This window comes from Mercenaria mercenaria, chromosome 5, assembly GCF_021730395.1.
Source record: "Mercenaria mercenaria strain notata chromosome 5, MADL_Memer_1, whole genome shotgun sequence".
In the NCBI taxonomy this organism is placed as follows: Eukaryota; Metazoa; Mollusca; class Bivalvia; order Venerida; family Veneridae; genus Mercenaria; species Mercenaria mercenaria.
In genome coordinates this window covers 92,286,638-92,311,382 of record NC_069365.1, presented here as the reverse complement: position 1 = coordinate 92,311,382, position 24,745 = coordinate 92,286,638, and the positions used below count along the sequence as shown (strand labels likewise).

The following is a 24,745-nucleotide window of genomic DNA, read 5'->3' as shown; positions in this document are numbered from 1 at the left end:
ATTATTCAAATTTGATCAAATCCGTGTTTAAAAGTAACAGTTTCCATCGATTAAAGCTCGATACTATTTCCAGTATTTTACAAATAAGAAACAGTCTTAACCGACACACGATTGCTTTAACAATATGCTTTGTAAGGTTACGTACTCCCAATTCGGCATTATACATCTATAATAGACTATTTAAAAATTGCAGTGATTTTTTTTAAATAATTGGTTATGCTTGTTAATTATTATGTAATAATAAATTAGCTGATCGACTAGCAATGTTCTATGCTAATTATGTTGAAACGGTCATGCTATGCTTAGGCCTTCTGCTAACGCCAAAAGAATTTTGCTAATATTTTATAGTGACGCCATATCCTACTGGGCAATGCAGACCTCTGATGCGTTCTGTATTGGCATTGGAAACAGGAATATTGCCGGAAGTTGTTCCATGCTTCCTTCTGAAACGTCCTTGGCCTCTGAGTTGGTTGAACTTAAACTAAGTGGCTTGATGAACAATGCTACAATATGGTACGGTAAGTAGATATGGTTAGATGGTCTGGTAAAAACTCTTAAGTTTAAGTTGGTAGATTCACAAATTTAGCAAGCGTATACATGTGTGCAGCTGTCCAGTCGCACCTGCTACCCTTCTTTTTACCTTTTTCACAGTTTCTGTTGTGTTGATTTTGATAAAATGTATATTACTTCTTAATTAACATATCAAAATAAAAAAAAATAATACATAGAAATTGGTTTAAAAATCTGTTTGTGTCAGTTTTGCAGTATTTCACAGAACGACATATTAATATATTTCTTGCCATGTAGAAAAATGAATCATTAATGACAAAATTTATTATTATTTCAGACATGTACAAAACAGACTGTGGAAAGTTCAGTTCAGGTTAGTAACTTATATTCAGGGTCTGTAACGTAAATTCCAGGGTTGTAACGTAAATTCCAGGGTGGTCAGGTAAATTTCAGGTTTGTAACGTATATTCGGGTTTTTGATTATATTTCGGGTTTGTAACGTATATTCCAGGTTTGTAACGTACATTCCAGGTTTGTAACGTATATCCAGGTTTGAAACAGTTTGCAGTGTATAGTTTAGAATTTTAATGTTTTCTACGGAACTTCAACAGGGTTTTAATGCACAAATCTACTTGATTTTTAAGAATAAAACGGTATTCATTGGACAATGAATGTTGTTTTTTTTATCCTTTTTATACATAGTAATATTAAATTATAGATGGATCTTCAGTTTCTTTGTGAGTAATGCTTATCAAGATGCCGGTACCTTGTCTTTGTAGACTGGCGGTGTCAGGATGCAGTGAAAAACTGTTATGAATATGATGATGATTTGTGCACACATCCTGACTACACTGAATGGGTTGACCAGAACTGTAGACTGTTTTGCGGCAGATGTAAGTTTTATGAACATCTTGTAGAAGCGAAATATAGAACCAGTCAAGTTTTAGATGAATATTCAGAAGTGGTGTTCGAAATGTATATGCCTTGATTTTTAAAAAGGGGAGAGTATGACTGTGGCCTAGAAGCTCAGTGACAGGGCATCGGAATATGTTCCGGCATTGTTAATAACTGGCATTATTCTTGTAACATATGAGCAAGCGAAAATTGAACAACCAAAATAAGAAGAGATGTAGTTAATTAAAAGAAGAATAAATTGCGAATGTTATTACAAAAATTGAAAAGAAAACGCACGGTTTCTGGTAAATCCTAATGTACAGTTGAAGAGTCTAATCTTGCACTGAAACTTATCTTTAATGTCATATTTTGAGATATCTACTACTAAAGAAATTTCATACACATTCGTGCATCACATTTCAAATAACCACATTGTCAGCACTGTCAGCCTTTGTTACAGACCCAGATATGTCAACATAACGTTTGGCATTGCAGGTTCGCCAGACAATTTTGGAAGAATGTTTGTGTACCAACCAGCCCCGTGGAACTCTGTAAGATATGATCAGTACTTGAAAATTGTAGGGTATAATGGAAGTCTGTTCAGGGTTGGTATGTATCGCTTCCTTCCGTAATGACATTCGGCGTTTTCCGTTCGGTTACGTATTCTCCAAATGCGGTTTCGGCATCCTTCGGTTATTAAAGGGTAGTTTTCTGTTATGTCCGAAGAATGTCGAAGTAGTGTATGGAATTACGAAATCGCACGGAAATTGCCGATTGTCACTGTGAGTAAGTTCACATCGGAGCTCTAGAGAAGAGTAGGCTGTTGTGTAAATGATACTTGCTCCCACCAGTAAAGTAACCGACCAATCAAAAATTGGGCCCTGGAAATATGTAAAACTGTTTTTCCCTGCACATTGAGTGCTGTGGTGGAAAGCAAGGAACCAGTAAACCCTACCTCACCGTGGAGTTTGCAGAGTTCAGGTCTTCAACAGGGAAGGTACGATTGGTGTACTAATTAATACCGTTCAAGTTGATTATCGAGTATAGAGCCGGTCTCTACTCTACCCTAGAGCTTCCATGTGGGTGTACTGGCTCAATAATACTTCAAGCTACTAACAATTAATGTAGCCCAAATGCAGTACTCCTCGCATGTGCAGTTGTCCTCGCACAAAACTAGATGTGTTATTACATTTTTATCTGTTTATCTATTTCTTTCAGAATATGTTCTTATACAAGCATCCGATAGTATACCGTCGATTTGCAGACGATCACAAAATATGAGAAAATAGTCATTTTTCTGATACACACGGTTCCAATAATTAAACAATTAAGTTTTTTTTGTTTCTAGTAACGTATTGAGTGATTTAACTGAAAAAAATATAACTTTTACACTCTGAATTAAATTTACGTTTATGTAAACTGCTCACCTCACCATCAACGAAATTTGATTGTGCAGACATGTACAAGCACAACTACTCTAGAAATAGGACACGACCCGCAGTTCAGCTCAGCCTATTAAAATATACTCAACTATTTTCTTAGAAAGTGCATGTTGACTTCAGTTTTGTTGAAACATTTCATACGTTTTAATGACAATGCATTTTTTTCTTTTGACGATCTGCCTGGCTTTGCATTTAACTTAATATATTCTTTTCAGTTTCCGTGTTGTGCTTGCACAAAAACCATCATTTTTTTGCCTAATCGATGGTAAACACTTATTTAATTGTAACGTACTGCATACTTCGTTTTCCCCCATAGCTGAATGGTAATAAATTTCATTAGTGTACCGTAACAGAATGTTTTTTCTCCTTTGTCATATTCCTAAAATAGACATTTTCAATAATTTCTTAATAATTATATGTTTTAATTTATTCATAGCTCAATATACACATTTTATGAAGTGAACTTTTGTTTCTCATGCAGGTGTTGAAACCGGAAGTGAATTTGTAACCGCATACGATAAAATTGTAGAAGATCGCGGGGAGACAAATGTATCCTGTTCCAGTTTTCAAGTGTCTGACATCAGTGACCCAATCTTTATTTTTACCGAGGACGATTCTGCAATATATTTTAGTTTCCACTGGAATAACATGCATTCAAAGTTGCTGCAGCCGCTAGATGCCATTGGCGACGAATACATGACAATTCATTTTGGTTCATCGGATTTATACTGCTCTGCAATTGCTTTAGAGTCCGGAACGTCATCGGATGTTTTCGTCGGAAGTCAGATTCTGTCACACCAAAACTATGTTTCATTTTTTGAAATCTTGTCAACATATCAAACTGGAACGCTCTTTACCGGAAATAAACCATTCGCAATGTTTTGCGGGACAGACGAGAATGCCGAATATGGACTTTCCTGGTTCCAGGTTCCGGCAACAAAAACCTGGGGAACCCATTATATCACACCGGCTTTAGGTACCACTGGTAATTCAGGGAAGCTCGCCAAGATAAAAATCGTTGCAAATAGCAATAACACTGTAATAGAAGTACACGGAGATTTTGACGGCATATATATTCTTTTGGCACGTGGCGATTCAAAAGAACTAGAAACGGACGCTTTCGTTACATATAACATTTCTTCAAATTTTCCAGTCGGCGTTGCTATTATGTTCTACTCCGATAGCGCTTCTAATACAAAAGCAAGTTTTCACGTCATCCCCCCGGTAGAAGCCTTTATGGACAATCCAGTCCTTCTCGGATATGTTGACTTTTCTGACAACGTCTCTTCCTTGACGGAAACATCCCATTTTGGTAACGTATCAGAGTACACTTTCAACGATACCGACTTACCAGCTGGGGAGTTTTACTTTTTGTCGGCAGAATCCAGCTCATTTCTATTGTTTGCACGTGAATTTCCTACGAACGAGATTGACATCACTCCTTCAGCATCATTGTATAAAGACTTTTCCACGGTTAGTTATTGAACAAATTAAACGTATAGATTAATTAAAAGTCGTCTGACGGAATAAATTCAGGAGGATATTGCCTGTTAAATAATATCACCAGACGTGTAAATTCTTCGTTAAAATACGTTTCTGCTTTACATTATTTCGATTCCTATGGGCTATAATTTTAAAAATGTTGCTGTAAGTTGATTTATACGACATCACAATCAACGTGTTTTATACGTTATTGACAGAATGCTGACTTTTCACGTCGGATTCTCAGGAAGTCGAAATGTTATATATTTACAGGGTCAGATATGTCGTCTTGGGAGCGGCACTGTAGGAGACGGGACTGACACGGACTGTGATGGTCTTGCCGACGAGGAAAATGTATGTTACATCGGTTATGGCACTACAAAGCAAGGTAACGTTAACACAGTCATATAGAAAAAAAATCCTTAGGTACAAGTAAATAACCGTAACTCTGTCGTTAAAACAGATTCTGTATTACGTCCCTTTGTTGTGTCATCGTTAGTGACGCACACTTTTTACTTCATTATTCTGAAGCAAATCAGTAAACATGTTTAACCTTTTAGCCTGCTCAATTTCTAAAATGGATTGGTCTATCATTCAATTTGGGCAGTACCACTTATTCATAGGGGTGTCCACTGAAAATGTACTGATCGAATAGGGAACAGTGCGGACCAGCAGGCTGAAGTTTAACACTCTGTCCCCATGAAAATGTGTGTTATTGGTCATTTGAAGATCAAGAGACAGGCATTTTATACATCCCCTTACACTCTCTTCTTCACAGCTCTTGAAACTCCTATATTTCATTTAATACTGAGATCTTTTAAGATGATACATGTACCATTTACAAGAGAGCAATGGTCTATTGTTAAGGTTTCTGTCGCTGAACCCAGTCTTGGTTTCTAGTCCAGCTAGGATCATGACTAAACCTCAAAACTGGTCTCTCAGAAAACGGACACGGGAGAGATTCAAATAAACATCAAGTTTACATCACAATCGAAATGAAATAAATCATTTTATATACTTATATCATTAGTTTTTTATGCTCCAGAGGGATAGAACACTTACACGACTAACCCAAACGAAAAATGTTCATAATATCGGGAAAGGAAGTATATCAAAGTTTCTCTGCTATGCCTTAACTTAGAAATTGTGTACCTTTAAATTCTAGATTATGATCTGGATGGAGCATTTGGCGAGGACTGTGAAACAAGTGAAGAAGGTAATAGCAAGAATAACATGAATAATGATGGTATCTTTAAGATTTGAATATTGGTAAATTTAGATAGCTTAATGAGTATGTTCAGATCAAGGTGCATTTTCACTCATCTCTAATATAATAAGTGTCATTAAAAGCCAGAGGAATTTAGATCAACATGCATATTTTAGCTGGACCGCGAAGAGAGTTCGACAATTAATAAATGTCCTTCTGGTAAAGTATGTATGGTATTTTATTTTAAAAGGAACAAACATATTTGTTATACTTCTTGAATAAACATACACATGCCTTAGACATATCAATATTTCCTCTAATTTTAAGGACATATGAGACCCAAATTCATATTTGAAAATATGAAAAAAAAATCTTCACAGTATCAATGGAAACATAAAATTAATAATAAGTACAGTGAAATCTGTCTTAAGAGACCACTTAGGGGAGATCAAAAGTTTTTTTTAATGAAGGTTCAATCTATATGAATTTTACTATAGAGGGACCTAAAATTAATGGTGTTATAACACAGGTTTTTGCTTAATACAGGTGGTCTCTTAAGCAGGTTTGACTTAAAATGTGTTAGATATCAATTAATGCATTCATAAAGTACAGTATACATGTGTAATGCATCTGCTCGACATTCACAGTTCATAAATTTAGTCAAATTAAATCCATTTAATGCTGGTTTTCTACATTCAAAGCTGGTATTTAAAAAGCTATTTTAAATTAGTGAACGATATACACTGAAGATCTTTGATATTAAAAATGGGATTCAAATTTTAATCAGCTTAATAAAAGCTGTTGCATAAAATATAACAAATTTTAGGAACAGTGACCTTGACAGCACCAGAGGAGCCGCAGTGTTACACAGAGATCCCCGAGCAGACAGACACTGGCTGTTTGAAAAAATGTGCGTGCCCATGTTCCTGGCGGAAAAGCTTGGGTGAATACCAGAACATGAACAAATCCGAGCAAGACGCATACAATCAGGCGCAATCGGAGAAATATCAGTAAGTAACGACTTGTATTATATATCGCGTCTCTTTCAAGATATTGAGCAACCCGGATTCAGAAATATTTGATTGAGTGGGCACAAGTTTACAACAAAGGCGTCATCGTCGAGGCGCACAGAGCCGAGAGAGGGTAGGAACGGGGGATCCCTCCTCTCGCGTTAGGTGGTCAGGCGGGGTGTGTCCTTCTGGATTTTTTTAAAATACAGATATGAATGAAATAGTGGTCTCTGATGCATTTTTGGACTAAATTTTATGGGGGTCAGGGAACTCTCCCCTATTATTGTAAATATAGGTATGCAAATGATGGTCTGGTGCATTTTTTGGGTTTAATTTTGAGAAAACATTATTCCTTTGCCAAAATAGTTGGATGCATCTTTGACGAGTTTAGATCACTTCACAGACAACTTGAAGTGGAGGCACGGGCCCCTTCGGCCCGGCGATGGATCTGGGCCTGTTGAGCAGGGGACTTATTTTCAGGCACAGGCCCTCTATTTTGGACCGCACATCTGTTAAATACCACATACCTATATGGTGGTTAGAATTCGCCCAAAGCCTTAGTGTTACGCATTGAAATGTCCTCAGAGGGAAGTTTGGGCTCCTATGATAATAAAGCCGGACCTTAAAACTGGGGGCGTTTGGATTCAATATATTACAAAGTAAAAAGCTATATTTATATTCGAAATTGACCAAGTACAGTAACTGATAGATGTTCAACTGAAACTGGAAAGCATATGCCCTCGTATTGTTTAACTTGAGGGTATAGAATTATTTTGTATCCAGAAATGTTCTAGTCAAAAAGTACATTGTATACCATTTTGAAATATCCAGTCTTCCTCTGTTTAAGAACACTATTCATGGCTGCATCAGTTTAAGTTCGAAAATAAGGAAAGTTTTATTTTTTATCAGTTATGACATAGAGGCTGGCGTAGAATATTTGATACCCTCCTTTGCGAAGGATAGTTTTATACTTTCATTTTAAGTGGGTTCATGATAAGTTTACCGGAGCCAGTAATCATCTTAACTCCCTTTTTTTCTGAGTTACCAAGTCTTCAATATTTAGCCGTTGACCTTGGGTCTTTCAAAATTTCTCTAAGAAAACGGTCTAAATCCATTGACAATGTCTTTTATCCATCCATCATTGCTCTTTCCTACATTCTATATTTAATATGTCTAACTATATGCAGTTTGAACATTTGTAAAATTCTGCATATTTCAATTGCCTGAGAGTTTTGTAAAATGAGCCGTGCCATGAGAAAACCAACATAGTGGCTTTGCGACTGGCATGTATACAGACCAGCCTGCGCATCCGCGCAGTCTGGTCAGGATCCATGCTGTTCGCTAATGGTTTCTCTAATTGCAATAGGGTTTGAAAGCGAACAGGATGGATCCTGACCAGACTGCGCGAATGCGCAGGCTGGTCTGGATCCATGCTAGTCGCAAAGCCACTATGTTGATTTTCTCATGGCACGGCTCAACTGTTGTATTATTCTTAATGACTCGAGGCATTATACTGAGTGGTATATAGAATGAAATGATTTAAATGTACTGATAACTTGTTCGCATCAACTTTTTTTTCGTCTTACTAAATATAACTCGATTTAATATTGGTTTAATGGAGACGTAAATATTTTGTTGAACCCATTGTTATCATATCTGTGTCCGTACACGTAATTCAGCGTTGCGCCATTTTTAGCAAATCTTGGGAAAAACGTTTAAGCATAAATTGAAAAACTATGGCAACTATTTCCATGGTAACAAAGATCGGTTTATTTCAGGAAGGACATGGAAGTTGACGAGGAAAGTTTATCATCCACTGTAGCAGAGAAACAGAGCGCGGAGGATGAACGACAATCTTCGAAGAGTATTGGGTTTGCTGGTGTCATTTTCATCTTGATCGTGGTGGGTGTGATCGTGATATTTGACATCATTAACGTCATACAAAAAATAAAGGACAGAAGGAATGCTGTTGAGGAGGTTCAATAGACAAGTATAGCTAAACAGTGTGCAGTGCCACAGCAAAAACCGATTAGCTGGATGCACCTGGATGTAGTTTAAGCTTTAGGGCCTACAGATTAAGAAATAATCTATTTGGTTCTGGGAAATTAGACAATGTTGTGATCCAGGGATTTCATTTCTTCAAGTTTTTACCTTAACCCAGCAAACCTGTGTTGACATATAGTAGCAACAACCACAGGAAAGATAACTCTTGCAAAGCCTTGATTCAGGATTTCCAAAAAATGTGTCCACGAAAGAAATGAAATGCACGCATTCGAAACATATCTTATCATGTTACATAGAGGGTGTTTAAAATACGGTATGATTTTTAAGACTTAAAATGTGCAGATAACAGATGATTTATATGAGCCGCGCCATGAGAAAACCAACATAGTGCGTTTGCCGATGATCCGCACAGACTGGTCAGGATCCATGCTTTCAAAACCTATTGCAGTTAGGGAAACCGTTAGCGAACAGCATGGATTCTGACCCGTCTGCACGGATGGTCTGGATCCATGCTGGTCGCAAACGCACGATGTTGGTTTTCTCAGATATTTTAACGGAGTCGTGTAATCATAACGTTTATTCAAATCATATTAGATCTAGGGTCATGGGCGTAAAGGCGCACATGGTTTAATGTAGTCAATGCTTTATATTTTTAGTCCCGATTTATGACAAAAAGGTTTTATTGCCATTGCTTCCTTATTATTTTATGCGCGTGTAGTTATTTTTGTATGCTATGTGTATCTTAAAATACGTACTCATTTTTATTAGAATCACACTCTGTTGTTATTTCTATATCTTACAATGCACAATAACGTACAATAAATCTTTGTCTGGCGAGATTTCTTTATTAAAATTCTCCGTTAAGATGTGTAGAGAGTCACCATTATGGTTAACTGTAATCCCAATATTTGACTCTAGTTACCTCCCCTGACGGTGAAAATTACGTTACCAGTTGGACTAAATTAACTGATGCGTTATGTGAATGAAGTTAACCGCATTTTGCGCTTAGCCTGTCGAACCGTTGTGTGTTCTATACCAAATTTCTGGGTCAACGTGGAGATTTATCATGAAAAACTCGTGAAATGGTAATTGTAGATTTTATTATGACAAAATGGTGAGCAGGTTCATACCATCGAATGCTATAAAACGGTAGATGATATATCAAAATATTGTACATACAATGCTGCAGGTATTTACCAAAGAAAAATAAAAGATCAAAGACTTCGAATCACTTGCCCCGCTACGCTGTGAGTTCGAAATCTCGATAGATGGGTGGTTCTACCAGGTAAAATCTAGAGTTTTCCTCAACTACCTAATTCTAGAGGTATTCATCAGAGTGACTTAAACTCTAACAAAACAGAATAAAACAATAAATACTGAAAATACAGACTTAAAACACAGTACAGTAAAATGTATATTTTGTACAGTAAAGTAATTACAACAACAAACAACAAACAAACGGCAAATCGTATTCAATGGAAGATGGGGGTGGGGGTGGGGGTGGTAATTTTCAAAATAGCAATCACATTTAGTGAATTAATATCCCCAGCCAAATGGGTTATTTTGTAAATGAGGGGACTATATTTTGAAAAAAGATATTTAATTTTCAATTATATTTATGAATTTAATAAAATAAAAGACAATAACTCTGAATAAGCTGAAGCGATCTTGATGAAAGATCCATGAATAGTATAATTAGGGACAGTCACAGGGTCCTAATTCTTTCCAAATCAATGGTAAAACTCAGCTCTTACTGGATCAAGGGAGGTAACTCTAGGCCTACATGTGAGCAAAGCTCGTGGTATAAGCATTTTCGCAAGAATGCACTTACGCAGGGCTGTGCGAACAGACGGACGGACAACGCCAAATCTATCTTCGGCTGGGGATAACAGAGGTAAATAAAAGTATTAACATTCATTTTGTAAAACTATACAAGCATTTCGTAGAAGCATTTTCAAAAATGTTTGCCACAAATGCAAAATGCGAAATCTTTAAACAATCTTAAAGATACTGTAGATACCTTTAACACTCGCAATGTTTTGAATATATTTTTGCTTTCTAAATTTCTTTATCAAAGTGTGTTTTCATTACTTTTAGTCAGCGTTATCGGCGAAACTCGCTTATTGGTGGTAATCTTCTTGGGACATTTCTTGGCGTATACGATCTGTTTGTGATACCTTCGTCTGATGACACAGACGATCTGCGACTCGAGTCACGTGATGGCACGTGATCACTCCCTCGGTTCACATATTTATATACACCAAATGAGACGCCGGCGATAACTGCGCTTCCGCCAATAACGCAGCCGACAATTATACCAGTGACGACCAAGGCACTTGTATCATCCTCTTCTGAAAATAAAGTAAGAAAAAAAATGTTTCTAGAACGAAAAACTTGACTGATGCTATTACAACTTCTGTGGTTTGTAACACCCTTTAACTTGCCTGCATTATTCTTTCAATAATAAAACACAGACCAACAGTAGTATTGGAGTAAAACCACCGGCCGTTTGCAAACCATCTCGATTGTAAGGAGTAATAATGTCGCCATTACAGTTACTTTAATGAAAATTATCATCTTAACAGATACTGCTGTTGGTATCTTTACCTCATTCCCAACACAGTGTGAAAACGTTTACGGAAAAAATAACACATTTCTATTTTATTTAAAAATTAAGCTTGTTTATATGAACTTCAGAACGAACATTGGGGGAGCTGGCCATGGAATACGAATTTCAGCTTTAAAACGGAACAAAGTAACACAAAATCTTAGTTTTGTTTGGAATTTGGAACAACTCTTACCTGGCTTGTCAGTGAGGTAGAAGCTGATATTAAACCCCTGGTAGTTCACGTTTTCATCCGTTGTGAACACAATGAGGGCGTATGCTCCGGTGTCGTAATAGTACGTGGGTGTGTCTTTGCCACAGAATGATCCCAGCAGGGGATACGAGGTACAAGGACCTAGAAAAGTGTTGATATTTTTAGGTATAAAGATAAATCTAGCGGGAAATCCAAAGAGAGGGCTGAGCAAACTATACATCTAATCTGGGTATAAGGTTATAAAACAGCTTTAAAAGCACCCTCAGAAAAGATCTTTGTCAATAGTCAGTGTCACGATTGAACCTTGTCAAGAAATTCGCCTGAAATCAGTGGAGGTTAAATGGGTGTGTAAGTGCCTACTTACCTTGATATATTTCTACTCTATCATAGATACAGTCGACACTGGTTTCTATACGAGAGTCAGTAACTGTAAGGAAAAGAGCTTGCGTCTCGTTTGGATTCTGTATCATCCAGTATGTTACTGTAGAACTGAAATATATGTAGTAGCCTCGTTTTGGAAAGTCAAAGAAAGCTGTCGGAACGTTCAAATCTTTTATTACCCTTTTGTTGCTGTCGTGTTTCATTAACATTAACACAAGTTTAGGCGACTTTCCAGTTTAATGGGAGAGAAAAACCTTAGTTGTAGGGAAGACTCATTAAGTCAAGTGGATAATGTTTTTTCATCAGTACTTTCAATGTGATAATAAAATGTAAGTTATACTACTTCTTGCAGAAGTGAAACGATTACAAAGCTTTTTCAAGGTCAAAGTTACTTGTTGCTGACGGCGAAAATTGCGAGTCAGCCAGCATTTCAGTGGAAGTTAACTGTATTTGCAGAAGAAATTACATTAATTAAAATCATGATTTGAACCTACTCGTTGTAATTGCCAGGGTACCCAGGGGAAGTCAACGTCTGTGGTGTGTCCGAAGCTGTAAAATTTTCAAAAATTCCGGGCAATACACAATCAGGAACAGCTGTAATAGACGGAATTATCATGTACCTGTCATGATAGAAACGACGACAAAAAGGGAAAGAATTGAAGGAACGTCAAAAAATAAGCTAGCAACAGTTGTCTTTCCATTAGTAAATGGTTTGATAGTAAAACAGTAAAACCTGAAATCTTGACGAAATGTCAATCAATTACAAAGTTACAATAGATCTAATTATTTTTTTGTTGGAAGAAATATCTTTTGATTTCTGATTTCAAGAATATGATTCTTTTTAGACTGTCTAAAGCCTTTGTTAAGTGATCTTAAGATGGTGATGACATTTTGCCATCTAAATTTGATTGTTACATCGGCGTTAGAAAAGTCCGAAAAGTGTGTAGATGTAAAATCTAACGTATACGGTTGATGGCGAATCAAAACGGAAGTCAGATTGAGATACATGTAGAAGGAATGATATTCCATGTTACTAACCGGCTTGCACAGTTTCGTATTTCGCCGAGAAACCCCTGTATGCCACAGTCAGGTCCGTCTTGAAGTGAACGTATAGATATCTCCCAGTACTTGACAACACCGGAGTGTCGGTCCCGCAAAATGACGTCATACGTGGATGAGATTTCGAACTCCCTGAGAACAAAATTTCAACAAAATTAATTCATGCAGAAATACAAATTTGACACGTCAAAATTACATATAAAAAGTGCAAAATAACATGATCCAAGAACAGGATTTGTAGCCCCATTGTTTTAATTTTTATATAATTCATGTATCTCGAACAAAAGTTATTATGGATTAATGTAAATTGAACATACTTTCTGATAAATAATCTTATACAAATTTCTATTGCAAAATCTAACATTGTTTCTCTTGTTCCTATCCTTTTGTTCCTTACAATTAACTGAAACGCTGTTATATTAAGATATTATAATACATAGCTTAAATCATGCCCTCTTTACAACAAATGTCTGTCAACTTATACATGGAACTAATCAACTGTTCGACAGCATGTCAGCTCCCATACTTACCGTCATAGACCGTAACGGAATCAGTAAAACTGCAGCTTTCACCTGGTTGTATGTTCGAATCCACAAATGTCAGGTTGATTGTGTAACCAATGGGAGCTGTGATACGCCAGTAACAATTTACATTGCTGCAAATATAGTAATGTGCAATATGACTGGAAACATTATACATTTATTGAACTGTTTCCGACCGACATCTAATAGTTTTGACTATTGACCGGCAAGCCATTTATATTTAGTGTTTTCGGGATGAGGAACGACAGTTGGACTGTTGACTGGCTAGCCATTCAATAAGTGTTTTATAACAGGACGACAAAAATAAATTTATAGGGTTTTTATTCTCTCATGTTTTAACTTAGCCCATCAAACCAGCACTGAACCATAGCCCGGTTCTTAGCACAAACCACTATAACTTGTGGCTTCGTTCTGTAATGAATGAGATTTAATGTATTATAGAACAAAAATGAAATAAGACTCATTATTTTTGTGTTTAATTTGAATTTGAGACAATTCAATAAAGTTAATGTAGCACCATTTATATAAAATTTAAGAGATCCGTATTCATTCTGGTTTTTTTCTTCTTTTTTTGTATCCTTTTGTACTACGTAAAGCGCCTTTGAATGTGGGCGCTAAATAATTCTGGTATAATGTAATGTAAATTCGAATAAGTGTTTTCATAATTATTCAGTATAATTTATTCTCCTTACTTTGAATACAGCAATGAAAACAGGTTTACTTACTTCGGATAATCGTTCGGGTAATTCAGAGACCGGAAGTACCTGGCGATGCTGTTGGCTTCTAATTCGGTAGCAGAACTCGAGCAAACCTGCACGAGCTGTGTTGTTGTTGTACTTTGGGTTGTTGTTGTCGTGATAGCTATAATTTAAAAGTACTTCTTTAGGAAATGTTTCAATTTCGTACGTGCAGCGATTACTAATACTTACACAGTACAACTTGCTTTAAGAGACCACACGAGGGAAATCTTAACAAAGAAGGTCTCTTAATACGACATAATCTATTCTTTATTAACACAAATGGAATCTGAAAAAGTTAAGAGATAAGAGATATTGTAAATTTTTCAAGAAAGTGCTATTAAAGAGGATTTTATAGTAGAGATATTTGTTTTGAAGGACTCTAAGGACTTATGCCAGTCTATGCAAGGGGTAGTTTATAGCAATGCAAAGAGGTGAATAAAAGGCCGGGGTGTACCTCCTGGACATCATGGTACATTTAGTTTTACAATGACATGCGGGCTAAAGCCTTCGTGCCATTATTTCATTACTTGTGCCATTAGGGCCGAACTGTGTATTGCATGCCATGAATATCCTACCACTTTAGATTCCATATAGTTTGCCGGTTTTTAGCGATGAATATAGCCAGTCTATCCCTCTGATCCATGACATTCCGTGCAAAGCATTGTTGCAAATTCATTCCGTGCAAATCATGGTTGTAAATTATCTAAATACATGTACACTGCTGACTAGCGTACAAATTAAACCAACTATCAGTCAAATCGAGTCTGCAATATTTACTATTTGTCCTCGTTGCTTCTGAGGGATCTATTTTTCAGATTTTGTTAGGGCTTAATATATTATGTTGTTATTAAGTGATTAGGTATATATCAATATCTATTTCAAGAAAAAAAAACATTAGATACTTTTAGGATTTTATTTAATGATAACATCCTTACACCATTTAAAGATGTTTCAGCAAATAACTTTTTATCTACACTACAGTATGCTCTTTGATTTTAATGCCGACCGTAACTTTGTAAATTCTTGTCCGGGCTGTAATTCTGTCATCCATGAAGGTATTTTGAAATAGTCTGGCATAAATGTATTAACCTTAATGAGACGACGTTTCATGTGTAACTCTCAGACCCCTTTCTACAAGGTCAAGGTCACACTTAGAAGTCAAACAGTCTGTTTTGTGTCCGGATCGTAACTTTGCCATTCATCAAGAGGTTTTAAAAGTACTTAGCATAAATGTTTATCAAAATGAGAACCCTAGCTCCAAGGTCAAGGTGTTAACAGGGTTATTTTTGAGTGCGATCCATATTTCTGCTGTCCATGGAGGGATTTTGAAATATTTAGATTCCTTCATGAACTATGTGACAACACAACAGAGAGGTATCATAAGCCAGTATGGCAGATCAGAAAAGTTTACCATTACATCAAAGATGATATTGACTAAATGCATGCATTTAAGCCATGCAAATAATAAACATACTGTTGTTTTATATAAAGGCATACATACAAATACAAACCATCAAAGAAAGAAACAAAAATATTGGAATCAAAACGAAAAGAAACACACACACAAACACACACACACACACACACACACAAAGACAAAACATGAAAAAAAAACTCACGTAGGTTCGACCCCACAAAATGATAACGCGCAAGACCCAGACCCCTAGCTCCAAGATCAAGTTTACACTTAGAAGTCAAGTGAAAGCTAAGGTCAAAAAGGTCTGTTTCATATCCGGTTCGTAACTCTGTCATTAATCAAGAAATTTCGAAATTAATTTGCAGAAATATTCCCCGATAACGAGAAAACGTGTCGTGCATAACAACCAGACCACTAGCTAACTTAGATTAAAAAGCTAAAATTTATGTTTCTTGTCCAGTCAATAACTCTGCCATCATCAAACATTATTTGTCACAATTTTCCCTATGATGAGTTAGTGTGTCATGTTCAAGACCCAGACCCTAGCCCTAAGGTCAAGGTTGCCTTCGGAGAAATTTTTTCTCTTGTCGAAAAATTAGTCATACCTTAACTATTCTGGCATATTTTGCTCATCGAACTGTAGCATTCTTGGACAAACCTCGGGTGCGTTTGTCACTAATAGTGCCATCTCTTGTTTGAGCTTCAATTCTAACTTTGAGAGTTATATATATATTTGTACTTATCCCTTTAAAATGTCAAGTTCAGTAGTGGCTATTGTCAAGTTACCTTAAGGGGACGCATACTTTGAAATTAGAAAAAAGTGGGTGGGGTATGATAAAATTTACCTGCAAAAAAGTACAAGGTTTTGGTACATGAAATGGATACTGTTTCAACTGTTATAAGTACACAAAGGATTGCTCACTAAAATAAAAATGAGAAAACTGAAACAAGAAAGTTATTGTTGAATTACATAAGACTTCTTGTGTACATTCAAAGTCAACAATTAAGACTTTTTGGTGCGAAAATAATAGTGCTTCACCTTGTCCAAACATTTATCAATGTCCTACAGATTCTAATTTAAAGAAAGAATGTGAAATATGGTCACTGTATTGCTTTTCATTTCGCATATGTAAGCTAAAACACATTATTTAGTTTGTTTACAAAGTAGTGCATAAGAAAAGATACGGTGGTCAAGGAATGCCACATTCCAAAACTAAAAGAGTATATTCCCCTTAATACATTAAACATTTATCGTTACAGAAGTCTAGTGGCTTACAATAAGGGCCTAGAAATGTTGCCATTATTAATTTTTAACTTGGTATTCATGAACTACAATGCACTTAAATATCAAAACACATTTAACAAACTTTTGAAAATGTATTGTCTTAAAAATCCCTAAAATAAGGTATGAAATTTGGTTGAGAGGTCCAATCAATGTGTATATGTGCAAAAGTAACATTCTAATCTTGTTCACAAAAGTTACTAATACACAGCAGGCATGTCAATGATCAAAACTGGATGAATATACAGTTATCCTCACTTTAATGTCATTTATAATTTGTCCTTGAATTCTCCACCATACTTTTCATAATTCTGTTTGCACGAGTTGCACGAGAATGCTGTCATTCACGTAAAAAAATGGGGTCAAATAAGTTGTAAATGCAATATCATCTAAACGTAATTAATGGATTATGCAGTTCAAGATAAACTTTATCTCATAACGTAACGAACATGTATAATGTTGTAACAACAACTTTACTTACTCTGATTTAAGTAGCAGTCGGTTTATAAGTGACGATTGATTCATTTTATGTTTTGTTATTGTTGTCAAAAAGTATAACGGAAGTGCCTCACAACTGAAGCGGAAACCAGTTTGATGCGCAAAGTAGTCCAATGTAAGTAATATTTTTTGACAAATGTCCACAGAAATTAATAATTTTCTAATATTAAAGACGAATATCTGAATAGGATTCATTATTTGATAAGAAATTATAATCATCGACATGTTTTTTTTAAAAATCGTACACGTGCTGACACCTAAGTTGTCTCCCGTTGTTTATTAGAGTTACCTTTCGTCCGGCGCAGTAATACATTTGCAGTGAATGGTAGTGAATCGCCGAGAAGTCGTGGGAAAATTAAAAACCATGTAAACAAACTAAAATTAACCACCTTTTCAAGATGAATTTCAAGTGATCGCCATTATGCATTTAACCCGCCTGACCTGTGTAGCATCTTAGATATCTGTTCTAAGGTATTCATTGTGTAGAATGTCATGTTATGCCCTTGCAATGCTAATCCCACTCTGATTTTTTTGTTTACATTTTTTATCAATGAGAAATATGGCGTCCATCCCGAGCTGAAATGACGTGGCGTTAAATTTTTACATGTTTAAGCAAACCTGGTGTGTTAGAAAGAAAATCTCATCCCTTCAACATTATTTGGAACACTGTTATTGTAAAAAACCTGTTTTTTCCTTATACAAAAGCTTAATATTTTGTGTTGAATGTACTTTCACAAAGACCTCTGTTTTCCTATTACATTCATAGTACCACATCCTTATCCACAAAATACTGAATATTACAGGTGTCCATCAGTATTATATCAGTTTAGGAATATGTTTTTTATTTTCCCACCATCGATTTCTTGAGTATGCACCCCTTCCGCATTGCTGTATGAACTGTGAATGTAGCAATATGCGTCCCCTTAAAGACACACCACTAACTAACTGGAACCTTTTGTATTTCCATAATGCTGTCTGACTAAAGTACATCTCCTATTACGTTATACTTAGGATCTGAAGACGTGCTATTGATAGCCTCGTTCTGACGACCATTCCGTTAGCCAGGCAGAAGGCTTACTTACAACATTTTGTGAGAATAAAAAATCTGTAAGTGACTGGTCCCGGATTCGAGTCCCTGACAGCCTACACATTTTTACTTACTTACAACATTTTGTAAGAATAAAAAATCTATATTTAGACTGGGTTTTTGATAGTTAGATTTTTTATGACGTAAAGTGTCAGCCAGTTAGCTCTGTCGGTAAACCATTAGCTCTGTCGGTAATGCACTTGCTCTGTAAGCGACTGGTCCCGGATTCGAGTCCCTGACAGCCTACACATCTTTCTTATCTTTGACATTCGAACAAGTCGTCTGATTGGTTAAAAAAAAAAATAGAATTGCGAAAATAAAAATAGCACTTCTGGAAATCAAAAATGTACTTGTTAAATACCGATGGATAAAAATAAATGCTATAGCCTATAATTAACGGTCAATGCGAATACGTTAATGTTACACACCGATAGCCACACGAAGACTACATGCAGATATAGACTTGCCACAGTTCTCTACTGCGAAAATCTAAAGTGGTAATTTTGACTGGGAATTCACGGCATGATCTCTCAATATGTTAACAGCTGGGTATTCTGAATACAATGACACGGATACCTGTTGAAGACAGCGTGCACATTAAACATCATAAACTTACAGTCTTGAAAATGAACATCTATCCGGCACTCTTATATACATTTACACGTAAAATACAAAAATTAATGGCCAAATTTTGATATACATGTATAAGAAATGGTGGTTGGTGTCTGCGCCTTGCTTCCTCGCACTGCTACTACTTCAGGTATCGGACACGGGTTTCTTTACAATCGAACTCAGCAAGGTTAGAATGTGTTACTAAAAATGAATTGTAGAAATGTGTTCTGGGTAACTTAGATGTATTTTGCATCAACATACATGTATATTCTGTGAATAATTCAGAACATAGTGCTGATTAGGGAGAACTTGACTGAGGCCCAACCAAGAAAGCAATTAATGTATGGCTAGTTCCTATATTTAAAATCACAAACCTGACGAGTTCTGCCGGAAGTTAAGTCGGAATCCGTGTCTGGCTGCGATAGATTCCGCCGACGTTGTCAGGGTGATGTATGCGCTATTTCCGGTCGTGTAATATACTGTCGGCTGTGACGGGAAGTTAACCTTAGAATCACACCAGCTTTCCAAAACTGCTGGATCCGAATCGGAAGTTCCTAAATAAAATCAGAACAACACATGTAAGAAAACTTAATAATCACTGTAACATAACCATGAATATTAAATAAGCGCTCGGACCTAGTACCTAAGCTGGTCGTCGGCTTCCGTCTGTTCTGTTCTGAGAAGTAAAGGCGACAAAATGTAAAAGTTCATGAAGTGCAATTTTTTGTTTATCTAAACGGTAACAGACTTACGGTGTTAGACTTCGGTGTTTGATTTCGGACATTTCGACACAACGGAATGTGCAAAAGCCGCGCACACGCCACGCGAGATAACGAAAATGTCCTAAATCAGGCACCACACAGACCAGAAACTATCTCTGTTTAAGACAATTTGGATAATTATGTATTCAATAATTGCTTGAAAAAAATAGAACAAAAATTATTCTAACTTCAAATCTAATATGAATAGAAAAAAAAAACATTGAAAATCAAAAGAGAAAATGTTATACCATCGTAGACTGCAAGTTTCTGTTCCAGACAGGGTGACCGATATTCCATGTCTGAGTACTCTATTTCCATATAGAGAACTGTCCCAGGCGAGCATGTTATAGTCCACGAGCAGTCAACTCCGCTACAATAATTATCAAAACAGTTCATTTGCGCGGATTGAAAATACAGATAAATTAATCAATACCGGGGGTATTACGGTTACTATGGCAATAAAAAGGTATAACTTAAAAATGTCTGAAAGCACGACAGCTGAAGCTTAGATATTGGGCATTACCTTCATCTAATAGACCTGAATCAACACAAACAAATCGTCACCCTGGGTCTGTACGTAAACGAGACTATACATTTACCCCAAAAAGTAAAACCAGTAACGTGTTTTGTAAATACAAGTCCCTTTTGTTTGATGATCATTCAGACATTCACCAATTCCTCCAGACCGAGATTTATTTAACCCTTATCATGCTGGACATAATTGATTCTGCCTTTGCGACCAGTGTAGATCATGATCAGCCTGCACATCCGTGTAGTCTGATCAAGATCTGCAATGTTCGCCATTCAGTCAGTATACTTTTAGTGAGCACCCCTTAAGACAGTTAATGATACTTTCCAAATTGAAAGATTGACAAGTTCATTATAGAAATTGAGCAGGATAAGGGTTAATGAACGGTACAAACTTATTTAAACTTATTTTTCAACAGAAAAAAAAATGAAAAAAGTATTTGTCAGAAGTGGGATTCGAACCCACGCCTGGAGAACCAGACTGCGACCTGAACGCAGCGCCTTAGACCACTCGGCCATCCTGACATACGTTTAATGTGCTTCAAATGTAATATATAAAGGCTATATACAATATTTATCGATTGCTACTCCGTTAGCGGTTTATACTGCGTAATGATTGGTACACTTCAGCGCGGTCTTTTTGAAATAAAGTTGTACCATACACGCGGTAGCTTTGATATAAAAGATTACAAGTTAAACCCAAACGGATAATACTAATATCATCATGCACTCACGAATGTAGAAACGCACATGCATGTCGGATAGATCTTATATTTTTAATGATGTAGTCACATAGAAGATTAAACTGTGCTATCTCTAATAGATGTAAATTACCAACCAGACAGTGTATTGTAGCATATTCTGCCTCGATATGCGTGTTCGAATTCATTTTTTGTTTTGTTTTGTTTTTGGCTCAAGCAAAATCATATCCGAGTTAGTATCATAATTAGGCCTTGATCTATATGGGTTAGTAACTTGCACAAAGTAAAAATTTGCTCACTGGTAGGCCCTACTTTATTTTCCCACCCATGCTTGAAACGACATATTCATTTAAAAGGTATATACATGTAACTTACTTTGCAAGAGAGACCGGATAGCCGGGGGATGTGATGTAGTCGCTTGCCGTGGTGGCTGTAAGTGATGCAGTACTTCCGGAACATGATCCAGCCGCTTAATAAAAAAAAGTTCAAACACATTCTGCTTTAAGTATTTATAGCAATTTAGCACTTTTTGGTCTTACTGGCGTCATTTGAGCAGGTAAATATTGATAGAGAAAATTCGCCATTCCAAGCCCCACCATCCATACACACCCATTTACACTAACACCACCCCTCTGATTAGAGAGATTAAGTTATAAACCGGCTAGAGAAATCATTAAACTTTAATCAGCAGATTGGATCGCACGTTATACTCTAATAAAGACTGTAAAATTGTGGTAAATTTTGCATCAGTAAAACTGTCCATCATGCAACCAAGATGGAAAAATAAACAGATGGTGATAGTTTTACTACACAGATTTCATAAAATCTTAGGCCTACTGATATATTTATATTATACGTTATTATTTAGATGTTTTCCGCAGAAATAAATCAAACTCTGAAAATGGAGCGAATGTCGTGAGTTCAAACCAGACTGTGCAGTTCGTAAGCGAATAGTCGGTAATGATTCAGTATTAAAAAAAAATGATAATAAGAACCTTCTAGCTTACATTATGCTCGGTATGTATAACGTAAACTAAAAAGAATACATACAATTCTCTATTGCATAGAAAATATTCATTTTGACCCCAGCATACTGTCTAGATGAGTCGGACTTCATGCGTACTGTGGCGTAACGTCCAGTTGACGTAACGTAAGACCCACTGCTGCTTGACGTAAAACGTCCACATTTCTTATCTAACTGGGTACCTGTGGTATCATTTCCTGAAATGCATTCATTGTAAACTGTTAAAGCTTATGTCACGCATTCTCATCCATCAGGGGTTCGTCAAAATCCCGAGACTAGGGAACCATGTAAGACCTCTGGTACGTGAGAATGATGCCACGAAACATGATTTAAAGGTTTCTTTTATTCACGGATAAATTTACTCTTAATATTGCCTATGCTTCTGGATGTTTTTGCACCTTATACCACATCAGATGGTCTATAAAATTTTAATTCTAGGTGGAAAAACGTTCAAAATAGTGGACTAATCTAAACGAAATTTTGTCATCCATATGTTTGATGTTGATAATTGAAGTTTTAACTAAAATGTAATTTCTGCACTATGATAAGCCGATATAAGACTTTAAAGTCATTCTGGTAGAACTTTGTAACTAGTAATGTGATTGAATGTCGCACAGTAATAAAGATACATGCATAAAATAGCTCTACGTATGATGTCCCGATAGCGCCATCGCTGCATAAACGACAAAGAACACGATAACATGATGTTATTCAGTCGAAACAACGATATCACGATGATGAAAAGTGGAAACTATGATGGTGAAAACTCGAAACAACGAAATGACGATATTATGTCATACAATCGTCAGCATACTTTTGACTTTTCGTTATGATTTCACTTTTCAACATCGTAATTTCGTCTTTTAATCATCGAAATTCTAACTCATAACGGCCGTGACTTCGACCTTTCCCAACATCGTAGTTTCTACATTTGATATGCAGCGATAGTCGCAATGGGACATTGTAGCTATATAGTTTTCCATGCATGTATATTGATATTTACTAAAGCACTATCAATGTGTTTGATACCTTGATAAAATGTTAATGCGTCAAATGCACAGTTCCTGGAATTCTCTATGAGAATTTCCTGTATATCAAACACTATTGTCGCGTCGCTTGTCCCTGCATCAAAAATCCATACACAGCTCATCCTCCTGTCAATGAGATAAATTGTGTGTTTTGTAAGAAAACGGAGTATGACGTTTATTATTATGTTTATCTTTTATCATAAAATGATTTACAAATAACACAAAGTAGGATATCTGATATCTCTAAATATGTTTCAAAATAACTGTAATTCGATATCATGATATCCTTAATTCATTTTTGATGTCTAAAAATACGTTTAACCATGTATTTAAATGAATTATAGAGCTCTTAAATTCTGTTTTATGATACTATTAAATCAATAACGGATATCAAAAGATAAGAACTATTTTGGATATTTTTTAATTATTTGATTGATATCATTTAATAAGAAAAATAAAGTACGCATGAATAAATGATATCTAGAAACCAAATGTAGGATATCATGACCTGATATAGATTTTTAGATACCTTTTGAATTATTGACATAATAAAAATCGATTAAACGATATCAAAAAAAGTCGATATTTTTATATCCTAAAGACTATTGTATGATATCTTAAATACAATTTCTGATATCATAACATAGAAGTTAAGGTAACGTTAGATATTTCGAGACATCATAAAATGAAACTGATTTTAAGCTGTCCGAAAAATCGTATTAAAGATATCTCTAAGGCATATTGTTATGCTTTTCAATTTATACAGAAAATATTTAATGATGCTACAAAATAATTTTTACAAGCAACCTTCACTAACGAGAGAGACATGTGAAAAATATACTGAAAACAGGAAGGTTTAAATGAACCAGGTTATATTGAACATCCAATATGAGTCTAACATGAAGATATTCCCAGTTGAAAAGGTGTTTTACTTACGGATAATAAGCTACCCGGTACCCCGGGGTGGTAAATGTATAACTTGTTTCATTGACTATTATCGTTTCTACTGCATTCAAATTTGAAGAGCTGCATTGACATTCAACTACAATATTCAATAAACAACAAATTTATAACATTCTATCTTAATGACACAACCTTCAACTTTGACAAATATCTATGTTATTAAAAACTTTTTCATAGTAATAATAGCAGTTTTGATGGGGACGAATAATAATAAAGGGGTATACTATTCCATTTATATTTTCATAATTATAATATTTCTATACTATTGTGTGTTCACTGAATAAATAGTAAATAGTAAAATAATCACGCTATAGATTTATTTTACAACGTAGATCTACCTAAATCCATGCAAACCTGTTTGAAATCATAGATAATATTTTCAGTTGCGAGTAAGTGTGTCCTACCTAAAAGACACACGACGACGAATTGACTCTTTAGTGGCTAACTGATAATCTTCTTTAACCATACTATTTATTACATAATATTCTAGCTGAATAAATGTTTTTATGATTGTTTTTCATCTTTAAGCTGCATTTTGACAAATAACAAATATTCAGTATCAATAAGTATTGAATTTCGTTTAATCAGATCTATAGACCTGATTAATGAACTCCAGCAAACATTAATAATTTCGGTATTTTGTAGCGAATATATTTACTCTTTTTCCCAAATAAACTGATTTTTTATTTTGTCTTTAGCACTGTTTTTGGGCGTTTGAAAAATCAAAATCAATATTGAAGTAAACTTACCTTTA

The 24,745-nt window shown here is 35.6% G+C and overlaps 2 protein-coding genes and 1 non-coding gene across 3 annotated transcripts; 1 reads left to right on the top strand and 2 right to left on the bottom strand.

Moving 5' to 3' along the window:
* The first annotated feature begins 360 nt into the window (after positions 1–360).
* LOC123557940 (uncharacterized) lies at positions 361–9,386 on the top strand. The gene is made up of 9 exons (XM_053544907.1): positions 361–518; positions 848–883; positions 1,290–1,403; positions 1,900–2,013; positions 3,328–4,319; positions 4,602–4,716; positions 5,494–5,544; positions 6,362–6,545; positions 8,324–9,386. Exons 1-9 carry the CDS (start codon positions 371–373, stop codon positions 8,529–8,531), a joined length of 1,962 nt encoding a protein of 653 aa, XP_053400882.1. The 5' UTR covers positions 361–370; the 3' UTR covers positions 8,532–9,386.
* A 264-nt stretch (positions 9,387–9,650) lies between these two features.
* Positions 9,651–24,066, bottom strand: LOC123559234 (cubilin-like). The gene is made up of 13 exons (XM_045351037.2): positions 23,965–24,066; positions 23,030–23,154; positions 22,027–22,197; positions 21,352–21,445; positions 19,996–20,117; positions 19,361–19,540; positions 14,076–14,211; positions 13,339–13,463; positions 12,788–12,940; positions 12,244–12,343; positions 11,733–11,857; positions 11,351–11,509; positions 9,651–10,900 (listed from the first exon to the last, which is right to left on the bottom strand). The coding sequence occupies exons 2-13, from the start codon at positions 23,148–23,150 to the stop codon at positions 10,653–10,655; spliced, it is 1,734 nt and encodes a 577-aa protein (XP_045206972.2). The 5' UTR covers positions 23,151–23,154; positions 23,965–24,066; the 3' UTR covers positions 9,651–10,652.
* On the bottom strand, positions 20,717–20,800 carry Trnal-cag (transfer RNA leucine (anticodon CAG)). Its single transcript has one exon. It is a non-coding gene; the product is annotated as a tRNA-Leu (tRNA).
* Positions 24,067–24,745: the final 679 nt, after the last annotated feature.